Source organism: Gopherus evgoodei, chromosome 1, assembly GCF_007399415.2.
Source record: "Gopherus evgoodei ecotype Sinaloan lineage chromosome 1, rGopEvg1_v1.p, whole genome shotgun sequence".
Lineage (NCBI taxonomy): Eukaryota > Metazoa > Chordata > Testudines > Testudinidae > Gopherus > Gopherus evgoodei.
In genome coordinates this window covers 229,859,163-229,883,030 of record NC_044322.1, presented here as the reverse complement: position 1 = coordinate 229,883,030, position 23,868 = coordinate 229,859,163, and the positions used below count along the sequence as shown (strand labels likewise).

Genomic DNA, 23,868 nt, shown 5'->3' with positions numbered 1-23,868 from the left:
CAGGCTTACTGAAAAGCTACATCTAGCCGTTTTGCAATGTGGCTATTTGCTCCAGGTTGAACTAAGGTCACCAAACTGATTTCTGAAGCTTAAACTACAGTTTAAAAGCCATAAGGGGTAGAGACAGAGAAAACTCAGTAGCAGAGTTGTTTGAATAACCGATTTTGTGATTTTGCTGACAGTTCCAAAAAATCATGAGGAAAAATCATTTTGGATAGACCCCCACAATTAAATTTTTCAATATTTTTCAGTGCATTGAAAAGTTTAAAAAAATGGTTTGAAGAAAACATATTGTGTAGATTTTGCATAATTTTTGGTTTTGCATTAAAAAAATATAAAATAGAAGGAAATTTCAAAACAAGTTTGTTTCAACCTGAAAAACCAAAACCATTTAATTTAGAAATGACAGAATGGAATGGTTAGATCTTGTTGGATTTTTTTTTTTAAAGTGAACTATTTGGGGAAACCGACATGGACTTGCAAAATATTTTGGTGTTGCCAAATCTGCATTTGTCACTGACAATTTTCATCTAGCTCTACCTATGAGGTGATCTAGTCTAGTCTATACTCTGCCATTGCCATAATATTTCCCTTTAGTGTGGCAGGTTAAAGCTTTATCCAATAAGCAAATAGTTTGTTGTGAAAAACATCTAGTGTTAAGAGCTGGCCATATATACATGATTAAGAGAAAATACTGATGTTCTAGGGTCAGGGCTAACATGACAGTCTTGCTTGTCTCCTATAACATTAAGGTTCCTCAGGGACAGACTATGACTACTTCATTATGCAATGGCAACTTAATGAAGCAAATGATGGTGGAAACTTCATGTAGCATATTGATCAGTGAGCTCTTCAAAGAATGCAAAAAACTGGTAAGTCTTTTGTCATTCCCTCCATGTCCTCCATTTCTACGTGGGCTGTCCTGAGATGCTTACACCTGTGCGACCTGTTAATCTGCCACTGCTTGAGAGAGCATCCCAGATGCTACCATGAGAAAGGTGATGCTTGCAGTGATTTCACAGAGGAACTGGCTGAGATCATTTGCCTCTACTAGTATCCCCTTGCTGAGAGTAGCCAGTACTAGTTGTTTCATGGGAAGGTGCAAGGCACACCTCTGGTGGACAGTTATTAAATAACGCCCACGAAGGAAATTTCATCTTCACCCTCAGACAGTGGTTGGCATCTGTTGTTTTTAGTATGTGGATTTATGCCTTAAAACAAACAATCCCTGTCCCCACCCACAAACAAAAAATTGATTTAATTAAACAGTGGATGTTCTCGTTACCATATAAATGTTTATTTTTTCTTGAAACCTACTGAGCTCTCTGGCCTATTGATATATTGTGGCAATGTGTTAATTGTGCACTATGCAAAAAAGGCTTCCTTTTATCAGTTATATATCTATTGCCTTTGTTTCACTGAATATCTTCTCATTCTTATATTGTGTGAAAGAATAAATATGACCACTCCATTTACTATCTCTACCATTCATTATATTCTTATAAGGTAGTCTCCTTTTATTTAGTTCCTCTCTAAATTAAACAGTTCCAATCAATTTCAATCTCTCCTTATACAGAAGGCTTTCCTGCATCTTATCATTTATTTTGTCAGTCTCTGAATGCTGTCTGTTTCTATTAAATCCTTTTTGAGGTAGAGTGATGAAAACTGCACCCAGTATTCCACGGCAGTATTCCATGGCTTGATCATATTTTCACTAGCATACTGATTATCAAGTTAATACAATATATTTATTGGAAGCTACATTCAAACTTGCCTCCACAATATCCTTTTTAATATCATGAATGGCTAAATCCCTTGGGCCTGATCTAAAAGCCCATTGAAATCAACTTTGAATCAGCCCCCTTTTGTCTTCTCTGTTCAATGTAATAACTAGAAGGATGAAAAAAAAGGAGATCAAGGAATCAAATATTTTCTGTCACTTTCATTATTTTGGTATTTAATCTGATAAACAATAGGAATGGCTAAACTTTGTAGATTGAGAATGAAGAGTCCTCATGCATGCAAGTATGAGTCACTTGCCAGACTTGTCTGGGTATATCTCATTTAATTATTTCCCTGCCATTGCAGAGACCTTGGGCACTGGTTAGGGTGGCCATATTTCCCAAAGGGAAAGCGGGACACCACATGGAGCTGGGCCAGGCCACGCACCCATGCCCAACCCCACTATTCCCCATGCATGGGGCTAACCTGAGACCCTGGCCCGAGCCCTGCTGGCTCCCAGCACCCCCGCATGCGGAGTGGTATCGCCGCTCACCTGAAACCTGCCTGCCTCCGACATGTTGTTCCCCCCCCATGTTCCTCTGTACCCCGCTAAGGGTTCACACCTCACTTTTTTGGCAAAAGTGGGCATTTATCCCGTTTGCTCTTGCCAACTGATGATCAGTTGGCAAAAGCAAACGGGACAAATGCCCACTTTTGCCAAAAAAAGTCAGGAGGGCCGGGACACAGCTTAAAAAAAGGACTTTTCCCTGCAAAAACGTGACATATGATAACCCTAATATTGGTGCAACTTAGTCCCTTCCTATTCTGTGCCTGAAGCATATATGAGTTTAGTCTCCTGAGAGCTGTAATACTTTGGTCTCTTTTAGGTTGTTTGGTTTAGCATGCAGGTGCTGGGTAGTGCTGGTGGCCTGTGATATACCACAGGTCAGACTGGATGATTTGGTGATCCTTTCTGGCTTTAAACTCTATTGCTCCTATTTTAGAAATGAGAACTTTTATTTTTCACTAAAGGACCTGGCTCTCATTTACACTTAGGGCCTTTTACACTTCTGTGACAGCGTGACTGTAATTCACACCTACTTTAAGGCCTTGTTACACTGCTAGGCTAAGTCTACACTAGGAGGGGAATTGACCTAAGATGCTCAACTTCAGCTATGTGACTCTTAGGTCGATTTAGCTGGCTGTGAGGACAGCGGTGAGTCGACCACTGCCACTCCTCTTGCCGCTGTGGAGTTCCGGAGTCGACGGCAGAGCGATTGGAGATCAATTTTAATGTGTCTACACTAGACAAGATAAATCGATCCCCAATTGATCGATCGCTACCCGTCCATCTGGCGAGTAGTGTAGACATACCCATAGAAAACTATGAAAGAGGCATAGTATGAAAAAGAATCAGGTCCAATATGGTTAAATATGGTTTTATATTTCCCATCATTTAATGGTTCCTAGGAACTGTAGAGTTTGCTCAAATGGTTGGTTACATTTCATGTCCTTGGTCATGACCATACTCCCATTAACATTAATGCAATGGCCTCCAGCGACTCCAGGGGAAGTCAGATGGGGCACCAAATGAACAGGCAAATGATATCACGGGCAAGTCCATCTAGAGGCAGGAAGTGCATGAAATTAGTTTATACTGTGTAACTCTCCTTTTAGGTGAATCCTGAGCTGTATATGGATATCTGCATGTATGATACTTGTGCCTGCGAATCAGTTGGGGATTGTGCTTGCTTCTGTGATGCTATCGCAGCCTATGCCCATATCTGTGCACAAAAAGGTGCAGTTGTTCATTGGAGATCATCAACTCTGTGCCGTAAGTACTGGATAGCTGAGTGAAACACCTAGTAATGGCAGGAGTTACTGCAGCAAGGAAAACCAAAGACATGCTAATTTTTAATTAGCTGATGGCTCAGCTAGAACCCATTTTCATTAAATCTAGTCCTGCTGCCACTGATGTCAGTAGGAGTCCTGCTGTTAATGTTATTGGGGACAGGACTTGGCAAGGGTCCCCAGTACTGGGCATGCAGAATGATGGTTCCTCAAGGTAACCCTTTGTCTGCTACATTTCCATGCACATCCCATTTCCATGCACACCTTGAAAAAAGATGGGGATCACTCCTTTCATTAGGGAGACATGATAGATGTGGAAGTACAAATCTGAACTAAGGAATGGAAATGTTTGTTAAATTGAAAGTGAAAGTTAATTCTTAGCAATCATTTTTAGCAACAGACAGTAATATTGATCACAGCATAGGTTTGGGTGTATGAAAAGAATTGTGTGAATATGTGGCCAGACTCTGGTGTGCCTAAAATAAACACTTCTCTGGCAAGTATGGCTATATATGTGACTCCAAGCCTTCTGCCTGGGCTCCAAGAGCCATGGTGAATGCAATCTGAGGTGACTTTTTTAACTGATTCTTTTTATTGCATAGCACAAAGTTGTGAGGATCTGAATAAGCATGAATTGGAGTATCAGTGTGAATGGAGATATAACAGCTGTGGACCTGCCTGTCCGATTACATGCCAGCACTTTGAACCTGCGGTGTGCCCTCTGCAATGTGTAGAAGGATGCCATGTGCACTGTCCTGAAGGTAAACCCACTGTCTTCTTTACACAGTTAGTTAGCATTTGCTGCTCAGCTCTTATCGCTTACTGGTATCTTTGTACTTTTTTTCTCCCTAGAACATTGCACGAAATGTTTGTGTTTTTTTTTAAGATTGGAAATAAGCAGATTTGTAAGATTAATGACTGTGAAATTTTCATATGCAAAAGTTAAATCTTTAACAATTTTACTGGTATGCTTGCATCACTGTTTCCATCAAGGTAAGAAGATGGTGACCAGATGTTCCAGTTTACCAGGCTCATCCTGGTTTTCTGGAGCTGTCTGGAATGATTATATTGAAACCAGGGTTTTGACCAGTTTTCAGTGGAATCCTAGGGCATCTCACCTGGACTTAACTTCCTGTGTCCCATATTGTTCCTATTATCGGTGCTCCACTGGCCACACAGTCAGAAATCTCACTTTACACCTTTCAGCTGTTCGGAGTCAGGAATAGTAGTGAAACCCACTCTAGGGTTAGAACTTCTGAGAGGCACACAGTGCATTGAGGCCATGAAGGCACTGGATGGACATTAGGGAATGGAGAGAAACATTGTGGGCAGAGACAGCAGAGCTTTTAAAGGAGGATGGAACAGGGAGTGGGAGAGGAAGATAGGAGGAGAGCAAGGAAGGCAAGGGAAGAGAATAGAAATCAAAGGAGGGAAAGAAGACTAAAGAAGAGGAAGAAAGAGGTAAAATGGAAAGGAGAGGGAAAGTGAGAAAGGGTGCAGAGGATAAAATGAGACAGAAAATTGAGAAGAATAAGTCAGAAGGGCAGAGATTTGAGAAGAGTAGGAAAATATGTGTTGTAGGACCAACAACCACAAAACCAATCCGTTCCCCCGCCTCCTACACCAAGTCCCCTGTGCGCACACAGAGCAGAGCCATCAATCCAGGGAGCAGTGAGAGCAGAATCCACTAGGTATATCTGCATGTAGTATGGTGTTTAGCACTTAAATTTCAGGGCAGGTCCACACTACTGCTTAAGTCGATCTAACTTGCATCGCTCAGGCCTGTGAAAAAGACACCCCCGTGAGCAACACAAGTTACAGTGGCCTAAGCGCTGTCCAGGCTGTTCTGTGTTGGCGGGAGATGCTCTCCCACCAATATAGCTTCCGCCTCTCATGGGGGTGGATAATTATGTGGATGGGAGTGCGCTCTCCCATTGGCATACAGCATCTCCACCAGATGCTCTACAGCAGCCCAGGTGCATCAGTGCAACTGAGCTGATGTAGTGCTTCTAGTGGAGACCTGCCCTTAGACTGATAGATGCCCTAGTAATACCTAAGATGAATAGTCATAATGGGGAGAAAATGATAAATCACCCTACGAGGATGCAGTCAAAAATGCCCACAGGGACCAAGAAAAATCAGTAATGTGGATGTAAAAGGGTAAATGCCATTTTCTTCTGGCACACCTGGTTTTTAGTCTAAAAATACATTCACTCTGTGTGTAGCATGAGCTACTACATATAATATGCACTGGTGTTAGTGTTTTGATAGTATCTCAATAAAAATGCTATGGAAGAAAATAAAGATTTACTTGGTGTCAAACTAACAGCTAGTTTAATAAGAAGAGCATGTTCTGAACCTTTGAGCCCAAACCAAGTATTATTGATCTTGTCATATTTTTAAAGCCGCTAAATACAGCAATCAGCTTAACATCTGCTTTGCAACTTATAAAACCCTTCTGTGCTGTTTTAAAACAGGAAAAATACTCGATGAACTATCCCAGTCATGTATTGATCCAGAAAGCTGTCCTGTATGTATATTAGAAGGTGTCAGGATCCCCCATGGAAAGAGGGTTGTTTTGAACAAAGATGATGATGAACATTGTCTATCATGGTAAGATACAGATTTTTATTCAACACTAGTGTCTTTTATGGTGGCACAAATGAAGTGAATTCTCATGAATATGCTGTGGATGTAGTTTTGAATATACTATTATGGGCCTGAATATGACGCCCTTTTTCTTGCACAATAGAACCTGAAATTTTCAAACAAGACTAAAGGTATTAGGTACCCAAATTCTATTAAAATTCAATGGGAAAGAGGTATAAAACTCTATAAGGTTGCTTTGAAAAATCAAGCACTACTCCACAAGTGATTCTGTTGACTCCATTTTTGGAATAAGATACTATTCAACATGAGTAAGGTATCAGAATTTGGCCCTATCTCAATACTTTAAAATCCTCTATAAAATTAAGGATATGAATATGTGATCTCTGTAGAACTCCATCAAGACTAGTAAGTGCTGGAAGATTATGCTATGTAACTGGAAAAGTAACTTCCCCAAGATTTACTGAAGGTATTCTAGGACCCAATCCTATAAGTACTTGCAACCTGGCTTAATGAAGTCAATGGGATCATGCATGGTAGGGCAAGCACTATGCAGAACCAGGGCCTTACATTGCTTTGAGGGAGGAACTCGCTATTTTTGTGTCCTGTATGGTAGCAAGGTGCATAAAAGTATGAATTTAGCTCTCTAGCATCCATAATTTTGGCATTCTTCAGATACCCAGCCCTTTGATGGATGGATACTTCCATTAGTCAGGCATAGTACTGTAAATATAAGAATGTTTGTTTTCCACCACATAATTTGCCCACATTTAATAGAGGTGGATGTAGATCTGCAAAAGCTATGGACTCGGACTAAAACCCTAGATCCAAACACCCTGAACATTTTGAAAGTTCAGACTGGGTCTGAACTTTGAATTTCTGGCCTGTCATTGGTAGTAACTAACTCTGTTTATAAGCCCCATGGAGTTGGTTCTGTTATGTTGATTAATTAAGTAATGTATTTTCTTTTAACAGTATAAATTGCAAGCCCTGAATTCCATCAAAAGGTCAAAAATGCATCTACGTAAACCAGTTCCCTAATTTTCACAATACTTAATAATAATTTATCTTTAATGCTGATACACTAACCACCACTCACATAAGGTTTTAGAACATTATGTAAACTTACCTCACTAGGGAAACATCTTTGCACATAGCTGTCACCTAATTTAGATGCCTACACCATCTGTACAAACAATAGAAAATATTGTACAAAAATGAATTTTATAGCAAATATCCAAAGGAAATTGGAATCTCATTCACAAAATATTGCATTAGGATTAAAATAATAAATCATATGTTACAATATGCTAAATGCCAAAGGGAGTTGTGTATTCTTCAATTAAGAAACTAAAAGCAACATGAAAGAACACAGCCTTGGGAGAGCTTGAATTTGGATGTCACATTTAATGTGCTGTTTGCTGTGAAAAATGGCATCTTCTTACTTAATAGACTGCTCCCTGGGTTGCTTTCGTTAGTGAAGAAAATAAGTGTTTACTGCCCATCATTCTAGTTAACAGTGCAAAGCTGGCATGGCTGAGGGGAAGAGGCTGCAATCCCTCCCTTCACATGCATATTCAACAGACTTACTTACTAAGTTCCAAATAGTTATGCTTGTGCAACCACATTGAAGACAGCAAAATTTCAAAGGCGCCATTGAGGAAAGAATTTGGCCAGCCCAAGGAAGCTGGTGGTGATGTCTGAGAAGGAAAGAATTCAGCTTGTCTCTCAGATCTCGGGTTGGAATTTGAAGCTCTGACTGTTAGGAAAAAGCAAATCTTTTACTTATAAACTGTACACATTTTCTCATTGAAATCATTGAAAGATGACAAAGGTAGAACCACACGATTCAATTTTTAGTGCAAATTTTCAGAGCAAAATCATAATTTAAGGAGTATGGACCAGATTCTGATCTCAGTTACTCTACTTTAAATCCCAAGTAACTCCACTGAAGTTATGTTTTGTCCTTGATCCCACACAGTATATAAAGCTCTCATTGCCTAGAGATATGAGCTAGAAGAGTGTCACTCCTCTGTTTTAACAGTGGGGGAAAATGCCAGCAGTGTGTCTATAGTGCTATCTTACATACTGTGGTGATGAAAGCTCTAGAAATAACTTGAGAAAGATTACAAAAGTATTTGAATCCAAAAAGTGCTTTGTTGCTGGTCCTGCTGTATTCTGAGGTTTGACATACCTCTAATTTTTGCCAAACTATTTTGTCCATTGCTATTATGAATGATCTGAGTAGTTTTGGAACACCCATTCAATTGTGCCCTTCATAGTGGAGATTACTGAGGAATCCTGCTCAGTGTATTCTGTGCGTTATCAAATATCCCAGTGCATCAGATTCAATAGGTAAAGAATTTTGAAAATACCATAGTTATAGCCTTAATAGATGTAAAACCAAACCAAGAACTTCCCAACTGCCCAGATTCTTCAGAAAATCCTGAATTTTCTCCATCTTTTCTAGTATTTCTTGTATTTCTGGAGGGACAAATGCCATTTCACACATTTTTCCCTACTCTGTGTCTCCTACTGTCCAGTAGACTTGGAAAAATACATTAAGTGGTACTCCACTAGCCTGTGCTTGGGCTCAAGGGTGCACCTTCCTCAGTCAGGCAGAGCGAAGAGCGTAGAACAGATGGATTTAGCAATGTAGAAGCTGCTGAAGACATGCTAAGGGAGCACAAGCAATCTCCTGCAAGGCTGTAGATATAGAAGAGGGGCAGTAGATGGAAACACTTATGTGGGGGAGAGAGAGGTGAAGAAAGAGGAGTAAGGAAGAAATGGAGGCCCATAAAGAAAGTGGAAAAAAAAGATGGGAACATGCAGAGAAGGCAAAAGTGCGAATGTGCCAATGGATATGAGTGGAGGGAAATATTTGGAAAAGAAGAGGAGTAGGAAAGAGAGTAGGAGTAAGGAAGAGAGGGCAGCTCCTACTTTTTTTTGATAGAAGGGAAGAGAAAAGGGACTGAGAGAAAGAGAGAAGAAAAGAGCTAGAAGAATTTTAGTACAAGGAAGAGGAGAAAAATAAGGTTAAATAAAAAATACAGGAGCAAAATACACATGGCAAAATCTGAAGTCAAGATAATAAGAAAAAGGCATTGTGTGTGAGAGAGAAATAAGAGTAATAATAAGATCTAAAAACACAGGAAGGGGAGCAAAGGGATCCAGGTGAATTTAATTGATTTCATAATGACAATGGCAAAAGGCCAGAAGAACTGGATGGTTTTCTATGTACAAAACTTCAGTTTAAGATTTCAGGTTTGAACAAACCCATGACATGAGGCACAGTCCAGAGGGCTTCACTCTGGAAACAAAGGTGTGTTCTTAATTCAAGTTAGCTAACTTGGGTGAATTAACTTGAGGTATAATCCTATTGAAGACAAGACAGTGTGCAGTTTTCACATGAGTTAGCAGGTCAAGGTAAACCCTTGACTCCCTCAAAGTCTTTAACTCAGCATACTAACTCATGTCAAATTACAAACTGTCTTGTCTTCAATAGGATTTTACCTCTAATTAGTTCACTCAAGTTAAATAACTCAGGTTAAGAATAAACCTTTTTTCCTAGTGAAGATACAACCAGAGGGTGCAAACCAAATCTACTGGTCATGTTCACCAGAAGTGGTGCCTACAAATCCCATTGACTTCTATGTAGCCCTCCACTTGGTGTCATGTTTCCATGATATGATGAATGTTCAGCCAAAAACAGCTTTTCACATGCTTCCTGCATGCATACATTAGTGTATTTCTATAAGTAATTATTCCATTATTGGGTGTCCCAGGATTGCTGCAGGAATAAGGAGATTTTCCCACAATGCACAATTTGCCAGGTAGTACCCTTGGTGGCAGTTTTCTCTCCTCTGATGCAACAGTCATAGAGTAGTGAGCATGGTAGGATATGGAACTTGAAAGTCTATTGATCCAATCTGGCATGGCAAATTATATGTTCATGCTGACTTGTTTGTTTACTCATTTCTATATAACTGTATTAAATCAGGGGTGGTGTATTGTTGTCAAAGTTCATTTTACCACTAATTTTTTGGTGGTTCTTGCAGTCACTGTGAAGGAAAGAACTTAACATGTAGTGCCTGTGAATCAGAAGACAAAGAGGAAGGAATCATTACACCAACACCAGTTGCTACAGAAGAAACAACTATAGACACAGGGACACATGTATACTCCTGCAGCAAAATGATGGACCTGGCCTTTCTGATGGATGGCTCCAACAAACTCTCAGAAAAGGACTTCGAACTGTTAAAAGCTTTCATAATTAGCATGATGGAAAAACTCCACATCTCCCAAAAGAAAATCCGAGTGTCAGTTCTGGAATACCACACTGGCTCCAACATCTATCTTGGGCTCAAAGATATTAAAACACAATCTCAGATGAGGAAAATTGTCCAAAACATAAAATACACTGGTGGAGATGTTGCCTCTGCCACTGAAGTGCTTAAATATATTGTATTCCATGTGTTTGGAAAGGCACCAAGGACAAATGCTGCCAGAATTGCTCTGTTGTTGACAGCCAGCAAGTCTCCAGGAAATATTCAGCGCATCCTCACTCTTCTGCAAAAGAAGAAAGTCACAGTAATACCAGTAGGAATTGGACCGTCTATTAGTATGGAGCAAATTAAGCTAATTGAAAGGCAGTGGCCAGAAAACAAGGCCTTCATAATGAACAACGTACAGGAATTAATGGAAAACAAGGATGAAATAATCAATTATCTATGTGATCTTGTGCCTGAAGAAAGTGATGTGTTAACAACTACCACCCAAAAACCTATTACAATCCCGCCCCGGGCAACTACAGTGACAGTACGCAATCAGAGTTTAGCCACGACATCATTTCCAGGTAAAGGTATTTACAAAGTGCTTGATATAGCTTTTGTTGTTGAAGGGTCTGAAAAAGTAGGAGAGGAAAACTTCAATATAATCAAGGAGTTCATTGCAAAAGTTATCAGAAAAATGAACATAGGAGAAGAAACCATTCATATTACTATCATACAGTACTCGTACACGGTCACTGTTGAATACTCCTTCAGTGAAGCACAGTCAAAGCATGACATTATTGAGATGGTGAGGAAGATTCAGTACCAAGGAGGGAATGCCACCAACACTGGAAATGCCCTCAACTATGTCTCCGAACACACATTTACCACAGACAATGGAGGCAGGAGACAAGTGCCACACTTAGTGTACATGGTAACTGCAAACCCCGCCACTGATGTCATCTCACGTGTTGCGAGTGACATAAATGTGATCCCTATAGGTATTACTCCCAATGCGAACTTTCAAGAGCTTGAGAAGATCAGTCAACCGCACACCCCAATAATCATAGAGGGTTATAACCAACTTATTCGAGAAACACCTGACTTAGTGTTGAAAACGTGCTGCTCAAATGAATCCATAATTCCCTCAGGTAAAGTTGGATATATTTTTACATATTTTCTTTCTCTCTTTCTCATCAGGCTTTCTCTGGGATCAGGGATGAATTCTGCTTTGCATGTTGCTGTCCAAGTTGATCCGAGTGGGGTTGGAAGGTGAACTTAGAGTCACAGAAATGTAGGACTGGAAGGACTCTGAGAAGTTATCAAATCCTGTGCTGAGGCAGGACCAAGTAAACCTAGACCATCTCTGAGAGATGTTTATCCAACCTGTTTTAAAAACCTCCAGTGATGGGGATTCCACAACCTTCCTTGGAAGCCTATTCCAGAGCTTAATTACCCTTATAGTTAGAACTTTTTTCCTAATATCTAACCTAAATCTCCCATGCTGCAGATTAGGCCCATTGCTTCTTTTCCTACCTTCAGTGGACATGGAGAACAAATTACCACTGTCCTCTTTATAATAGCCCTTTACTATCTGAAGACTGTTAATAGGTCCCTCCTCAGTCTTTTGTTTCTAAATGTGTCCAGTTTTTTTTAACCTTTCATCGTAAGTCAAGTTTTCTGAAACTTTTATCACTTTTGTTGCTCTCCTCTGAACTCTCTCCAACTTGTCCATATTTTTCCTAAAGTGTGGTGTTCAGAATTGGACACAGCACTCCAGCTGAGGCCTCACTAATGCAAAATACAGCAGGACAATTAGCTCCTGTGTCTTACATACAGTGCTTCTGTTAATACACCCCAGAATTACATTAGTCTTTTTTGCAGCTGCATCACATTGCTCATATTCAATTTGTGATCCACTATAACCCTCAGATACCTTTCAGCAATTCCACCACCTAGCCAGTTGTTCTCCATTTTTAGTTGTGTATTTGATTTTTTTTCCTTCCTAAGTAAAGTGCTTTGTCCTTGTCTTTATTGAATTTCATCTTGTTGAATTCAGACCAATTCTCCAATTTGTCAAGGTCAATTCAGAATTCTAATTCTGTCCTCAAAAATGCTTGCAACCCCACCTGCTTGGTTTTATCCACAAATTATGGAAGCATACTCTCCACTAATAATGGACATATACCAATCTCCTAGAACTGGAAGGGATCCTGAAGAGTCATCAGTCCAGCCCCCTGCCTTCACTAGCAGGACCAAATACTGATTTTGCCCCAGATCCCTAAGTGGCCCCCTCAAGGATTGAACTCACAACCCTGGGTTTAGCAGGCTAATGCTCAAACCACTGAGCTATCCATCCCCCCCCCACTCTATTATTCAAGTCATTAATGAAAATATTGAATCGTGCAAGATGTAGGATTGACCCCTATGGGACTGCACTAGATATGCCCTCCCAATTTGACAATGAACTGTTGTTGAATATGGTCTTTCAATCAGTTGTGCACTCACCTTGTAGTAAATTCATCTAGATCACGTTTCCCTAAGTTGCTTATGAGAATGTCACATGGGGCTGTCAAAAGCCTTACTAAAATCAAGATACATCACATCTAATGCTTCTTTCCTATCCAGTCAACCAGTAATCCTGTCAAAGAAAGAAATTAGGTTGGTTTGACATGATTTGCTCTTGACAGATGCATGCTGGTTATTCCTTTTAACCCCATGGTACTGGAGGTGCTTACAAATTGATTGTTAATAATTTGTTCCAGTATCTTTCTGGGTATCAAAGTTAGGATGTCTGGTCTAAAATTCCCCAGGTCCTCTTTGTTCCCATTTTAAAGATAGGTATTATGTTTGTCATTCTGTACTCCTCTGGGATCTCATATGTTCATTAGGAGTTCTCAAAGATAAGTGTTAATAGTTCTGAGATTGCTCCAACTAGTTCCTTAAGTACCCTAGGAGGAATGTCATCAGGCTCTGCTGACTTGAATATATCTAATTTATTTAAACATTCTTTAACCTATTCTTTCTTGCATTCCTTCATCCTTGTTGTTAATATTAATTGTGTTGTGAATCTGGTCAATATTAACCTTTTTACTGAAGATTGAAACAAAATAGGCATTAAACCCTTCAGTCTTCTTGATGTCATCAGTTATTATCTCTCCTTTCCCATTAAGTACAGGATCTACATTTTCCTTCATCCTTCTCTTACACCAAATATATTTAAAGAACCTCTTCTGGTTACCTTTTAAGTCCCTTGCTAAGTGTAAATCATTTTGTGCCTTTGCCTTTCTGATTTTTTCCTTTCATGCTTGTGCTGTTCTTTTGTAACCTCCTTACTAATTTGTCCATGTTTTGACATTTTATAGGATTCCTTTTTGATTTTCAGGTCATTAAAGAACAGCTGATGGAGCCAAACTGTTTTCATCTGCCTGCCCATCAGAGGTTAAAATCACTTCCTCCCTCTGCTTCTAAGTTTGATTATTTCATCATGAAACTTTTTGTGAATCATAGAAATGTAGGGCTGGAAGGGACCTCAAGAGTTCATCTACTTCATCCCCTACTGAGGCAGGGTTAAATATACCTAGACCATCTCTCATAGGTAACCTGTTGTTAAAAGCCCCAGTGATAGAGATTCCACAGTCTCCCTAGGTAACTTGTTCCACTACTTAACTATCTTTATAGTTAGAAAGTTTTTTTCTATTATTTAACTTAAATCTCTTGTGCTGCACACTAAACTAATTTCTACTTCTCTTACCCTTAGTAGACGTGGAGAACAATTGATCACTGTCCTCTTTACAACAACCTTTTAAATATTTGAAAACTCTTACCATGTTCCCCCTCAGCCTTTTCTTTTCTAGACAAAACATGCCCAGTTCTTTCAACTCTTCTTCATAGGTCAGATTTTCTAAACCTCTTATAATTTTTGTTGCTGTCCTCTGGACTGTCTCTAGTTTGTCCACATCTCTTCTGAAAGTGTGGTGCTCAAAAATGGACCTAGCATATCAGTGAGGCCTCATCCCTGCCAAGTAAACCTAAACTTCATAGTTTTGTTGGGTTCAGGAAAGTTTGTGAGATGTCCTTCTTGGAGACCTGGGGGGCAAAGCTCTCATGTTGAACATAGAGCTCAGTTCTGACATAGAGGAAGTTACTGCTTGTATCAACAGAACACCGCCCCACTGTTTTCCCAAACTCCAGTTGTCTATTGTCTTTTTCCTTCCATTTTCCTTTCCTTATTCAGCAGACATTTGGTATGGCTATCTTATATAAGAAGCCTTTTTATGTTCTTTTCAGAATTTTGCAACAGACCAATGGATGTCATGTTTCTTCTGGATGGTAGTTCCAGCGTTGGAGCATCAGAGTTTCAGGAAATGAAAAGTTTTGTAAAAGCATTTATTGAAAACTATGGCATCAGTAAGTAAACAGCCCTTTAACACTTAATTTTCTTTTACTCTTACTTTGTTTGTGTAAGGGCCATGACAGTATTGACCCTGATACTTTACACATACACCCTAATTTAAAAAAAAAATGTGTTGAAGCTTAAATTTCCATGTGTGAGTGACCCCCTGGTTTTCAGTTGGCTCCCATTCTACTGATGGTGTCTAAGGAGGATGAGGAACATCCTGGTGTCAGCTGAAATTTAAGCTGTTTCTTTTGTCAAGATACAGCAAGTGGTGCACTTGGTTCCTGTACTAGTGGGTCAGAATCATAGCTATCCTGGCTGATAATTAGTGGGAATGCCCTGACTACATTCTTGAGGGAGGGGGATAATATCTTGTTCCAAGAGTGCAAGTATCATGAACCCACAGGTCTCAAACCTGGGTTCGCAGGGTTCCCAGGCAACTGTTGTTGCCTTATTCTCACCCAAGCGGAGAGACTAGGAAACCTCAAGGTACAACAGGGTGGCATTTCTGGGTCCTGAGTGGAGGAGCAGCAGGACCTGTGATTGGTCAGAGTTTCCTATTTAAATCCAAGAAAGGCACAGGAAGTTGTCTGCACAACTGGACTCTACCTGGATGCTACATTAGACTTTGCCTTGCCTGACTCCTGAAGCTGGCTTCCTTTCCATGCTTCTGGTTCCTGCTTTCCTGACCTGTTTCTGGTTCCTGCCTTGTTCCTGATCCTTGACCATGGTCTCCAACTCTCGCTTGAGCCCTTGGCATGGCTCCTGACTCTGATTCCAGCCACTAGATGTGCTGCTTATGTCCCAGTCCTGACAGCATGATTCTCTCCCATGCTTAGGTGCATGGATCTATTGCTTGAAAAGTCTAGTCTTGATGTGAACATCTTGGCTAAATATCACCAGTCTCTTTAATCTACCATGGAATCATGGCACACGAGAGAATGGGACCCAAACTACAACTCCCATATGGAATGAACTGTTAGGGAAAAGCAGTTTGAACTGATTCAAACAAAACATTTAGGTTGTTCAGCAAAACAAAATATTCATATGTGGGTCAAAGTGATACGATAAAAAAGTCATTTAAATTTTTCTCAATGGAATATTTTTTTTATCAACACTGAGATTCTTTTTCCTTGTGGAAAACTTCAATTTTCTGGAAACTGCCTTTTCCTTCAGAAAATTATTGTGATGAAAAATTCCCAATCAGCTCTACTTTAATATAAAGTGTGACTTCTGACTTATAGTTCAGATAGACTGTCTTTTATTTATATCATTTGTCTTCTGCTTTCTGCTTCAGGCCGCAACTCGACTCAAGTGTCAGTTCTCCAGTATGCAAGGGCAAAAACCCTGGAAATTTCATGGAACATGCCACAAGAGAGTGAAAATCTTCTAAATAGGGTGAGCTCAATTCAGCAAAGAGAGCAAGGTCCCAACAAACTAGGTAAGTGATTGTGTGGTTGCCGGGGGGGACAATTTTAAATGTAGATTGATCCTAAACACTATCTTGGACATTAGCAACACAAGATGGGTGAGGTAATATCTGTTATTGGACCAACTTCTGACCTGAAGAAGAGCTCTGTGTAAGCTCGAAAGTGTGTGACTCTCACCAGTGGAAGTTGGTCCAATAAAAGATATTACCTCACCCAGCTTCTCTTTCTACTATCCTGGGACTGACACAGCTACAACAACACTGCATACTATCTTGGACAGATGGTTCTGTGCTAGTGTGGCGCACTAGGAATATATTCTTTCATAATTCATTCAGGTTATATGTTGATTTATGGGCAAGGAGTTTCAGTTTACTCTAAAACGTGTCTGTCTAAGAGTTGCAAAGTTCATAATGTACCACACTTTACACTGGAAAGAAGACGATGACTTTCTTTATTCCTTAGAAGAGTTCTCAGTATTCACATGTTATGTATCTCTCAGGCAAGTGAAAGAAAATGGTAATTTAGGATTTAGATCATCACCAATTTGTCAGCTTCTATCACTTCCACAAAACGATACCTAGAAATATGTCTATGTTAGTCCTAATATTCCTGGGTAACCCAAATTCCCCTATGGTCCTGGGAAGAGTGTGTAAGCTTTCCAGTTGTAGGTTCAACAAATGCAAATTATATCACAATATATCAGGTCTTTGACCAAATACTCTGAGAATTTCATTCTTCTGGACTGGAACCACATTCTGTCTGGCAGCCTTCAAGCATTAGGGTCCTATAAGAGCAGAAAAGTGTACAGATTTTAGGGTCTTTGGCCTAGTTTATCCTGTAAAGAGTTATTGCTATAGAAAAGTGAGAAATAAAAACCTGACCTCCATAGTTCGCAGGAGGATTGGCTATGATTGCTTTCTCAGCCTGGAGAAATAAAAATACCAGATGGCTGATGAGGCTTCTACAAGCTCTTTGTGGGAGAAATTGTTACATTCAGATAGATAAGTTCCATAAAGTCTCCTGTGTAATGTATAGTAAGCTACAGAGGCTAGCAGGATAAGCAACAAAAACATGGTCCTGTCCTGTGAAGAGGAGATGGACTGGGAGATGCATTACACAGTTGCCAGTGACTTGTTTATTTCCCATTGGAAGGCACTCAGGTACCAGAATGAGGGAGGTGATCTGAGACCCTGAATGGAATAGAAGTCACTCCTCCCAAGCAAGTAAAGTCAGTCACTGTGGTCTTGATCCTGCATCCCAGAACATTTAAAAAGCATCGCTGAGTCAGACTGGTGGAATAGAAGGCCCAGTGCTCTTGGGAAATGCAGGAGCATTCAGCTCAGTCTGCCAGTGTTCATGCTTCTGGAAACATTCAGGCTGCCTGAAAGATTTGGATGCCACAATTTGGGTGTTAAAATCCATTAGGTGGCTTTGAAAATCTCATCCTTCGTTCATCCTGGGATGCTCCAGGGTTTAATTCATCAACCAGCATTGTCATTCCAATACCAGCATTGCTGCTTCTCATTTGCATAGTCTCTCCCATACTCAAAACACGATCCTGTGCAATCATTACACTGCCTGTACCATTGTGAATAGTCCCTTTACAGTCAGTGGGGATATTCATGTCAGGAACAGCTGCAGTATTGGTCCCTGTGGTAAAACTTCCTTTGCTTAGGCCCTTGCATAGTTCCATGTAGCTTGTTTGCTGACGCTCAGGGTGTGAGCTACATGCATGATAACTCTTTAGTGTTCCTACTAATTTACAAACAGCTAGCTGTATCAAAGCTGCAGAGCTGGGGGGCATGTCATAGGCTGACAGGGCCACACTTGCAGAGGTTTCAGCGTATTTGCAGTAAGGGTTCCAATCCCTCATAGAGTGGATGAGGTTTTATTAAAATGGGGAGCTTTGCTACACACTGGTATTTACCTTTACAGTAATACTTCCTGTTCTCAGAATGTGGGGGAAAATAGGAATGTGGGAGTTCATAAGCAAGAGACAGGGACAGAAGTAGGAACTAAAAGTCAGGAGCTGGAAGATGGGAGGAGACAGGCAGGAGCAATGGCAGGAATCAGGGGTACAGATAGGAGGAAGGTATGTGTGGGGCTCAATACAGTTCTGTGATGTAATTTTTGTTGTTTCAATTTTTAAGTTTTAAAAAAAGTAGGAAATTGCATCAAAAAAAAGTACATTGCAATAATGTTAAAGTTGCGAAATCAAGGACTCAAAAGTAAGGAAATGCCAGAATTAATGCTGCCTGTGCAAATTTAATTCACTCTCCTTGGGCATATTCAGTGTGATAAATCTTTAATTACATGATCACATACTAGTTTTTGCACAGGACCTCTGCCTCATTCAGTACACAGGATTGACCCTATCTAGGGATGAATCAGGGCTGTGTAATAAAGAAGTTGTCTGTAGCAGCTCTGCATCATTTGTTGCAGAAGCTGAAAGATGTGCAATGAATGAGGCAGGGGACTGCAAGAAGAGAAAGGACAGTCTCATGGTACAGGCAGTGGAATGCTACCCTGGAGCACTGGATTTTGTCCCCGGCCTCTACTATGGGGTTTCTACATGATGCTGGGCAAGTCACTTAAAAGCAAACTTTTCAAAGATGATCACTAATTTTGAGTTCCTCATTTTCCTAGAGCCTGACTTCAGACCTTGGGATCTGCATTTCAGAAGTGTTGGGTACTGTTAGCTGCAATGGGAGCTGTGCTTTGAATGTATAAAGTGCTGTCTAATGCCAAGTATTCTGAAAACTCAGGTCCTAGGCATCTCAGATTGAGCACCCCAAATTAGTGGATATATTTGACGTTAATCTTTCCATACCTCAGCTCCTATTTGTAGAAGCGGGATACTAATGCCTCCTTTCCTCACAATGGTGTTGTGAAGATAAATTAATATTTGTGAAGCACTCAGCTATTACAATGATGAGCACCATAGAAATGCCTATGAGGAAATTACCAATTCTGTATCCAGAGCAGGGTTTGAACAGTGTGTAGTAAATGAGACCTCAGGCTACACATTTAACAATCAGGAGAAAACAAAAAACTGAATTGCTGGTCACCAAGTGAGCACCATCTATCCTGCTTACTGAATGAGGCAAGGGTCCTGTGGGGAAAAATAGTATGTGATCATGTAATTAAAGACTGTATCAAAATGCATACAACAAGGGGGCCAAATTAGGCTGCACAGGCAGCCTTAATTCTGGTATTCCCTATCATTTGTTGCTTGACTTTGCAACCTTAATAATGTTCTTTTAATGGACATTATTCTATTAATGGAGTTTTCTTTTGTGTCTGTAATATTCTTATTTCATAGTTGTCAAGGACACCAACAGTGCTTAATTTGTGCCAGGACTGATCCCCGACATCTTTAGGCTTGGCAGTTCATAGCCCAGGCACCTCTGAGCTTGCTGTTTCAATGATGAATGTAAAAACATTGCTTGAGCCCCAGCACATCTTTCATTACAGATTAAGCACTGGACACTAACATAGTTAATGCACAGCATTGAATGTGCTCCCTCATAATTAAGGTTGCATACAGTTTTCTGTATAATCCCTCTGGTTCCTCATAAAGTACAACTTCAAATTCACTTGTTCTAACAGATTACCAGGCCTGGATAAGATTCATTGCCTCTTTGGATTCTTAAATATTTAACGGTGACCTGTTCATAGACAGTCTAGTAGGCTCACATTAAGACTCAGAGCTGTCAGCTCAAATTTTTCACTTTTATATCACTTAGGTACATTGGTGGCCAACTTGAATCTAGAACAGGTGTAGGCAACCTATGGCACACGTGCCGAAGGTGGCACTCGAGCTGATTTTCAGTGGCACTCACACTGCCCAGGTCCTGGCCACCGGTCCGGGGGCTCTGCATTTGAATTTAATTTTAAATAAAGCTTCTTAAACATTTTAAAAACCTTATTTACTTTACATACAACAATAACTTAGTTATCTATTATAGACTTATAGAAAGAGACCTTCTAAAAATGGTAAAATGTGTTACTGGCATGGGAAACCTTAAATTAGAGTTAATAAATGAAGACTTGGCACACCACTTCTGAAAGGTTGCCGACCCCGATCTAGAACAAGAGATTCTGATCCTTTGACATGTTCTACAATCACATTTTTAACCCATGACTGCCTTGCTCAGAAATTCCTACAATAATAGAGGCTGGGGTCCACATCAAACCCTCCTTATGAAGACACAGTTACTTTGTTCAGGGAACTGGTGTGAAGCTATCTCAGTAAAAGGACTTTTTTGATGGTATCACTGCTTCTACACTGGTTCTTTTACTGGTGCAGCTATGTCAATAAGGGACAAGAATTATTTAAATTTAGATGAAAGGAAATAAATGATCTCGCCAAGTGGTTGGGCTATTTAATCTAAGAGCTTGTCTAAACACAAACATTGTACATTTTGAACTCAGATCTGTTTTTAAATAGTTTCAGTTGTATGAACAGTTGGACAAAGAGCCATATATAGTTTAGTAGTTAAGGCACTTGCCTTTGACTTTGGAGAGCTGGGTTCAGTTTCCTGCTCCACCAGAGACTTCCTGAGTGTGACCTAGATCAAATCTCTTACTCTCTCTGTGCCTTGGGTTTCCATTTGAATAACAGCACTTAGCTTTCAGGGGTGTTGTGAGGAGAAACTTGTTTAAAGTTTTGAGGTGTGCAGATACTATAATAACAGGATCTATCTTACAGTTGGCTGATATTAACTTAGTTTCAATTGGTAGTGGCTTGTCTACACGTGAGTTATTTCAAAATAGCTAGGAGATTGGAAGTGGATTAAGCTAAACAAGAGAGGGGGACTCTTAGGTTGTCTCTATGCTACAGTGGCACATCCTTGGCACTGCAGTTGTGCTGCTAGAGTGTAGGTATTCCTATGTTGACAGAAGGATTTTTTTGGTCAATTTAGTTAATCCACCTCTCCCAGAGGTGGTAGCTAGGCCGATGGAAGGATCCTTCCACTGACCTAGCTGTGTCTACACCAGGGGTTGGGATGACCTAATTATGCTGGTCAGGGCACAAAAGTTTGCAGTCTTGAGCAGCGTGATTACCTTGATCTAAGTTTTAGTTGTAGACCAGGTCTTGTTCTGCAATAAGTGTGTCCTGGCATGGAGTTATTCTGGAATAGATGTTACATTTTAAATTCACAACCTCTGTTATTCTGGAATAACTTTCCTGTATAGACAAGCCCTAAATTAAGATTTAAACACAGATTTAAGGGATCAGAAATAACTCCACACGTAGGCAAACCAGATCAGGCCACTGGCTTCTGATTAAGTGGCTGTTCTTTACCCTTATTGGATACGTAAGAGTAATTTCTTTTTACTCCTTTCCCAGGCTGTTTTCAATAGGCATGAGTAATTAAGACCTCTGAAGAACTTTACCTTCTTGGTTAAAACCACTGTGGAGGTGTTAGTGAAACTATTGAGCCCACTTAAGATCACGTTTCATAAGATTTATGCAGGAACCTCCACCTAGTTGGATTCCCCTGTCTCTCACAACCCTACAGTACCCCAATGCATTTTACATCTTATCCCTCACTTCAGAGAAAATTAAAGAAAAGGATCTTTAAGCAATTTTTGCTTTCCTAGTGTCTCCCCATGACACCATTAATGTATTGGAATGTTTTTTTCCCTTGGTTGGCTTCTTCCAGGTTGAATCTCATTTTATTATATACTGCCCATATTTCTAATGTTTCTAAGTCATGTTGTACACTTTCTCTTCATTCACTGGGCATATTCCTAACTGCTTCCAATCTCATATCTGTGATTCTAATTAATATGTTGCATTCCCCTCCCCTTCCCAGTTCATGAATGAAAGTATTCAATAAGACAAGCTCTAGCGTGGATTCCTGTGGATTCCAATTCAAAAATTCCCACCCAACTCAGCACGTTGCCTTTTATCATTGTTTTATAGTGCTCATTTAATCAGCTTTCAGTTCTTGCAATATGCTTGTATACAAACAAATATAAACCACTCCTTCAAAGTCAGAGTTTGTCCATCACTGTATCAAATGATTTACTAAAAATTAATCCAGCCATTTTGTCTTCACTCTACAATCTTGTTCAGGGAGTGCTGAGATAGATGGTAGGCCATGGAAAAATTTATGGAGAACCTTTCTTGAGAGTCATGGGTTAGAAAGAAGCAACTAAAATCATATGCAATAAGCATCGTGATGCTATCCCTTTCTTTCCATGACCTAGGCACCACATCTATTTGGAGACTAATTTTTAATTCTTATATTGTATCTGAATTTCTTGTTCTATACAACTTCAGAAAATCATATGAAGATTTCCACATGGGTTCTCTGAAAGAAGTAGATGTAGCATCACTGCAGTAGCCCTTGGAAGTACTGGCCAAGTTTTTCAAAAAAATACGTGCCTAAAGTTAGGAGCCCAGGCCCTAATTTTAGGTTCCTAAACTAAAATATGTCTCTGATGTAAGTGCCCCATCATAGCAACGCAGTGAAACCACCTCCCTGAATGGCATAAGGTCATGGTTGACTTATTGAGGTTGTTGCAGTGCAAGTAAAGGACACTTCCTGACCTGTGTCTACCCTAACAGTCCTCCAGCAGCTGTTCCACAATGTCCTCTTCACTGCAACAGTGACCCAGAGTGGTCACAATTTTATACTCCTCTCCCCATGGGTCACAGAGACCAGAAGCCAGCCCCACTTTAAACCTCCCCATGTGTTTTTTTAAATGGCTTTTCATGATGGCCCACCTTGGTGAACACACCTAGCAGCTCACCCTTGTTGCATGCAGCTGCCCTACTGACCATTCTGGTTCCACACACTAGATGCTTTCCTGCCTGGAGTAAACAGGAAGTGTTAGATCTCCTGGGCCTGTGGGGAGAAGACACTGTACAAGCACAGCTATGGACCAGCTATAGGAAGGTGGACATCTCTGAGCAGATTGCGTGGGGGGTCCAGGCAAATGGGTACAACAGGGATCAGCAGCAGAGCTGCAAGAAAGCAAAGGAACTTCACCAGGGTTTCCATGAGACCAAAGAGGTCAAGAATAGATCTGATACTGTCTCACAGACCTTATGCTTCTACAAGGAACCGCATGCCATACTTGGCAGAGACCCTGCCAGAACCCCACAGACCACTGTGGATACCTTGGAGGAGCCTAAGACATTGACCGCAACTGTGAACAGTGAGGAGAAGGAGGGTGTGCAGAGGAGGAGACAAAACAAGGGATTCCAGCAATGCCATGAGCCAGGATCTTTTTGAGACCTTGCCACAGTGTAGCCAGTCCCACAGGCAAACACAAATGAGCCTGATGAAGGGGAAGGGGCCTTGGATAAGTGTGTACATGCATTATTCCTTACATTACTCACATTTAAAGATGGCATTTGGCCCATCCCCAAGCTAAAGAGACAGAAATATCAACTTTTTACTGTTTTACTCATACAAGGAGAGACAGAGGTACAACAAACAGGCAGAGTTGACATCGTCTTTTAATTCCTCTGTTGGGTTAGGCATGTGGAACAGTTTGTTCACATACTTAGCCATGTCCCTTTTAATCTGCTGAGAGATCTCGATGATGCTTACATGGAGACACTGCAATA

At 40.4% G+C, this 23,868-nt stretch overlaps 1 protein-coding gene across 3 annotated transcripts in view; it reads left to right on the top strand.

Annotated features, from left to right (window-relative positions):
• Nucleotides 1-23,868, top strand: part of VWF (von Willebrand factor) — a 252,449-nt gene that overhangs the window by 123,233 nt on the left and 105,348 nt on the right. For 2 of the 3 annotated variants that reach the window (XM_030538805.1, XM_030538797.1), the window contains exons 24-30: nucleotides 753-872; nucleotides 3,400-3,556; nucleotides 4,176-4,334; nucleotides 6,051-6,186; nucleotides 10,239-11,602; nucleotides 14,742-14,861; nucleotides 16,148-16,291. In XM_030538805.1, the coding sequence (XP_030394665.1) occupies nucleotides 753-872; nucleotides 3,400-3,556; nucleotides 4,176-4,334; nucleotides 6,051-6,186; nucleotides 10,239-11,602; nucleotides 14,742-14,861; nucleotides 16,148-16,291 (2,200 nt within the window). The remainder of the gene's footprint in view (nucleotides 1-752; nucleotides 873-3,399; nucleotides 3,557-4,175; nucleotides 4,335-6,050; nucleotides 6,187-10,238; nucleotides 11,603-14,741; nucleotides 14,862-16,147; nucleotides 16,292-23,868) is intronic. The other variant, XM_030538814.1, reaches the window with a different exon arrangement.